The sequence below is a fragment of the Penaeus chinensis genome, chromosome 18 (genome assembly GCF_019202785.1).
Source record: "Penaeus chinensis breed Huanghai No. 1 chromosome 18, ASM1920278v2, whole genome shotgun sequence".
Taxonomy (NCBI): domain Eukaryota; kingdom Metazoa; phylum Arthropoda; class Malacostraca; order Decapoda; family Penaeidae; genus Penaeus; species Penaeus chinensis.
The window spans coordinates 26462033-26467032 of record NC_061836.1 but is presented as its reverse complement, the minus strand read 5'-3'; the positions used below and the strand labels follow the sequence as shown (position 1 = coordinate 26467032).

The following is a 5000-nucleotide window of genomic DNA, read 5'->3' as shown; positions in this document are numbered from 1 at the left end:
CGAATAAAGGTGATGAGGCAGAGCTTACCTCAGAAGTTACCAAAAAGGTTTTTCATCAAAATAGAGTGGATCTACCTGTCTAAAGATAACTTGCATCAACCCCTTAGATCCAAGTGACATGACCATCACATCATGAAAAAAATTGGCTGAGGGTCAGGTGACAGGAATATGCTATCATGAAAAAATCATACCGAGAGCCTGGCTGACAGTAACATGCTGCCATGGAAAATTTGGTTGATGCTTAGGGTGATGGGAATGACTAGCAACAAGTGCAAAAAATTCTTGGTGATTAGACTTAGTGGGTATTTAGGAAGGGGCTCTTGTATTAGCTCCACTGGCAAATGAGTGTGAAATGTGCCATCTGTGAGCCATGACGAGAAAAGCACCAGCTCCAAAGAGACCAAAAAGGAAAGGAAAAAAAGAAAAGAAAAGAAAAAAGTTATCTATTGTTATTTTACTGCACTGAGTTAGGGACTACTTAGAGAGACACTAATGAGTCTGTGTAAAGAAAGATATTGGAATATGGCAAAAAACACTTATGAAGAAAAAGGGATATCAACACTGCAAGGGGGAAGCAAGAAGTCTTGACACAACACGAGTGTTCATGGAGGTTGCGCCTATAAACCACACATACAGGAGAGTCAACTCTCAAAAATTAGTTAAAACTATCAATACTATATTTATAATTTCCTAAAAATAAATAAAATCAGTTAGACAAATTTTTTATCTATAAACTTAATAAATTTTCACAGAAGGTAGAGGAGGCTTCTTGAAAACTTGTTATCAAAGAAAGAAAAGAAAAGAGAGAGAAAAAATAAGTATACATTTCCCAACTTCTGCACTTTTGGCTGTATGCAAGGCAAACAGTCCCCTTAAAGGCTTGCTTAAAAATCTCATTTGACTGAATATAAATTTCTTTATAACAAACACACACACACACACACACACACACACACACACACACACACACACACACACACACACACACACACACACACACACACACACACAAAAAAAAAAAAAAAAAAAAAAAAAAAAAATTAAAAAAAAAGGAACCTATAAATGTACCCATATTTTTCATATTCTCACATCTGTACCTAAAATTACTGCATTCTGGGGCAAAGACTGGACTAAAAAAGTTGCTGAAAATTCTGGCGGTATTAATGCTGTAAATTGAAAATTACTAGTCTACAAAAAAATTCCCTGTGACATAAACAGGATATTCTCTGCTACAAACAAAATCAAAGAAATATTAGAACATTACTCAACACTTGATTGCATGAAGGAACAATCAAGGCAGATCTTCCATCAGATCTGTATCTATATCACTCAACTCAGAATGAATTTTCATCACATCATTCCCTAACTTTAGTTTTCTTCTACAGAATTGGTTAGTTTTTGGATTTCTCACATTTATTGTTTGGCAACATAAATTTAAAGACATAACAATGATTCTAACCACTAGGCAAATTGCATCAAAATGGAAAAACATCACTTTCCAACTAACTCAGCCTAAATTCACTGCTACATGGCCAGGTACACTATGATTTAAGTATCTTTATTGTGTTTACATACAGATGGCTTCAGAAATGCTAAGTCACCTTAACACTCCCACATATCTCACCTGGTTTCTCTTTTCTTGATTTTTCAAAATATATTTAAAAGTTCAATTGCTCATAGTATTTTAATGACAATATAATGATTATAATGTTAATAATGATGATAGTGACAATACTGATATTGATACCATTAAAAGAATATATATATATATATATATATATATATATATATATATATATATATATATATATATATATATATATATATGTATATATGAAAATTCAGGGAATGGAAAAATAGGTAAATAGGTAAGACTACATAGGGCCAGCTTCTTGCCTGAGCATTTGTTGGGCCATCTATGTATAAACAAAACTATATTGTACAGTATGTATATCTGGCATTAGTGGGTTAAGTTCTCAATGTTTACAATACCATGTGGCTAGGTAAATGTACATAAAGCTCAGCAAAATGCTTTTTAAGCATATCATATTACTTTACCATTTTAAATGCTCATTTCAACTAACAGGAAGGGAAGAAGGCTTAAATACATGCACCAACAGAACAGAAGCTATCTGCAGTAATCACAAAAGTAAGAAGAAAAGACCACACTAAGTATAACTACTCACTATTTGTACACTTGGCTCCCCCACACACAGACTACTTTTGTCATTGCTGCTCTCTGACATTCTTAGACTTACTGTTTCTTTGCACTTACCACTCTTTGGGTCATTCTTCAGATCTGTATCATTTTCTAACAAATTTGTACAATGGTCTGGTTCTTCATTTTGTTCATCAGATTTCTTCTGGGGGGTGAATGGACATGAATCTTCACCATCTGCCAGCTCTTCATCATCTTTTTCTTTGGGATAGGAAGGTGGCCCAATGAGGGACAATAAAACAGGCAAAAATACGAGACCATGAAGGAGTCCATACAAAACAACCGCGAAAAATATCTGCAAGTAAAAATATAATCATAAACTAATAAAAACAAGAAATATCTATAAAAGTAATAATACTATCAATCAAGTATAGTAAAATCATCATCAATATTAAAAGAATATATAATTTTTCTGAAAGTAGCTCACAGAAAATTAACAAGAACATATTCAATTTAAAAGATTAACTTGAAATTTACCTTGAAAAATGTCATGAAAACATGAGAATCTGAATTTGCCAAGAATACAAATGCCAGGAAAGTGCTGAAGCCTCCATTCAGAACAGCTGGTCCAATTTTGGCTACAGTGAGTCTAGCACGTTCGTCCCTTGTGCCAGTCTGCGTCATAAATGTATGGGCAATATGTGCAGCATAGTCTACACATAGACCAATTGCTAACACAATGTCAATACAAGACACTGTGTCAATAGTGAGGCCCCACCAATGCATTAATGCTCCTACATCAACCAATGTCATTATCACACAAAGAAGCACCATCACACTAGTTACAAAGTTGGCAATTAGAATAAGTGTCACAAGAAACACTACAGCCATAGCAAGTCCCATATTCTGGTACAGCTCTTTCTCAATAATTTTGTCCGTTTCCCATCCACTGTAAATTCTTGAATATGGTTCTACAAATCCACTGAAATTCATTTCTTTAACAATAGCCTTCAAATCATCCATGGCTTTGATCTTTTCTCGAGAGAGAGACAGTGGTCTGTGCTTGAAGTCTATGCTAGAAGCCAAAATAGACGGAGCTGGATCAGAACAGTTCACTTTACCATCAAAATTGAAGTTCTTTGCTCGATATTTTGATCCACTTGGGGAATGTAGAAACAATGACAACTGATCTAAAAATTTCTCTTGGGTTTCAACTGGGTCTGGCACTTCATACCCTTGCTTTTCCCAGTATTTCTTATAACTCAAATACCAACTGTCTATTTCACTAATGTCTTCGTTCTCCTGCATTGTAATCATTAATTTATCAATTTTGGGCAGTTCTTCCAAGTAGTTCATATGACCAAAGTATATTGTACCACGTTCACCTGAAGCTGGGTAGTAATGCTCCTGCTTCATTAAAAACTTGAAGAGATAAGAATTCTGAGGAAGGAACCAAACTGGGTTAAACTCCTGGCGCAAGTTTGAGAGCCCCCATCCAGAAACTGCCAAAAGGGCAAGAGTTACAAACAGTACCAACACCTTACAAGGCAGCTTCAAGAGGTACTTGGCATATACATTACTAAAGAATGTCTGACAGAGATCCCTTTGACTGCACTTATTAGGAGTCCAATTCTGCAATTTCCAGCACCAGATAAGCCCATGTCGATTGTCTTCCAATCGCTTCTGATCAAGAGAAAACCAGGCAACAAAAAATGTAGCCTGAAAAAAATAGACAGCAGCAATACCTACTGCTGCAAAAATACAGAAGGATCTAAGTGCTGGCAAAACTGTTCCACTGCCAATGGCAAATGCTGCAAAATCAGTTACTGATGTAACTGTGATGGAAACACCAGCATGTTTGAGAGCAAGCCCTATTCTTTCTGCTAACTCTTTTTTCTTCTCCTTTGGTGTGAGATTATTCCAAGCTTGCATGATGACAAACATATCATCAATCCCAAGGCCAAGGAGAAGGAAGGGCAGCACATTATTAACTGGACCAAATGGGACATCAAATGCTGAACAAATGCCATAGGACAAAAACACAGACATTCCTACACAGTTTAGACCCATTAAAGAGAGTAAAGGTCTCTGTTCCACTAAGTTAAATTTCCCGAGCATTATTTGGACATAGATAAAGACTACACCAAAGCCAACAGCTAAGTACTGCACATCTCCTATGATTGTATCTCCAGCAATCATTCCAAAACTTGCCGATGCCATAAAATACAAAGATATATTCTTTGGTCTTTCTGTTTCATCCAAAACAACCTTTACCATTTCCTTTTCCCACTGGAAGCTTCTACTATCCACCTCTGTACCAGTTCCTGTATCATCTACAAAATCTCCAGCTTGTATAGCAGTCATGTTAACTTCTGTGATCCAGGTCTGCCTAGAAGCTGTTGCCTTGATAATCTGGCCTGAGGCATCAAACTCTACTCCTCCAAGGTATTGCGAGAAATTGACAGGAAAACCAAACACAGCACTTGTGTCTACAGTGTTCACATCATATAATATCTCCTCCTGGGTAAGATCACTTATTAAGTCACGATCATATCCCCAGACCTCGAGAATGCTGTGTTCCATGCATTCAAGAGGTATGCTATCAAGAAAACCACAATAAGCATCTCTACCCAAAAATGTACTCCAGTCAAACAAACTATTGTCTTCCCGTTTTGCTCTTGACAATAGTAAAGGATCAGTTTCAATACCTGAAATATTTTCCTTCCTGAGGCTCCTTCTCTTTCTCTTTCTGCCAAACCAATTTTCAGTTATAGTTGGCATCTTGGCACACACGGACTGCCATGTTGCATCTTCTGTTGATGTGTTCATAACAACTTCATGG

At 36.3% G+C, this 5000-nt stretch overlaps 1 protein-coding gene across 1 annotated transcript in view; it reads right to left on the bottom strand.

Moving 5' to 3' along the window:
* Positions 1–1833: 1833 nt before the first annotated feature.
* The window catches only part of LOC125034706 (patched domain-containing protein 3-like), a 5779-nt gene continuing 2612 nt past the window's right edge, over positions 1834–5000 (bottom strand). Inside the window, exons 2-3 of the mRNA XM_047626625.1 lie at positions 2696–5000; positions 1834–2513 (exon numbers count right to left, since the gene is read on the bottom strand). The exon at positions 2696–5000 is cut by the window's right edge and continues 385 nt beyond it. Of these exons, the coding sequence (XP_047482581.1) occupies positions 2169–2513; positions 2696–5000 (2650 nt within the window). The 3' untranslated portion in view covers positions 1834–2168. The remainder of the gene's footprint in view (positions 2514–2695) is intronic.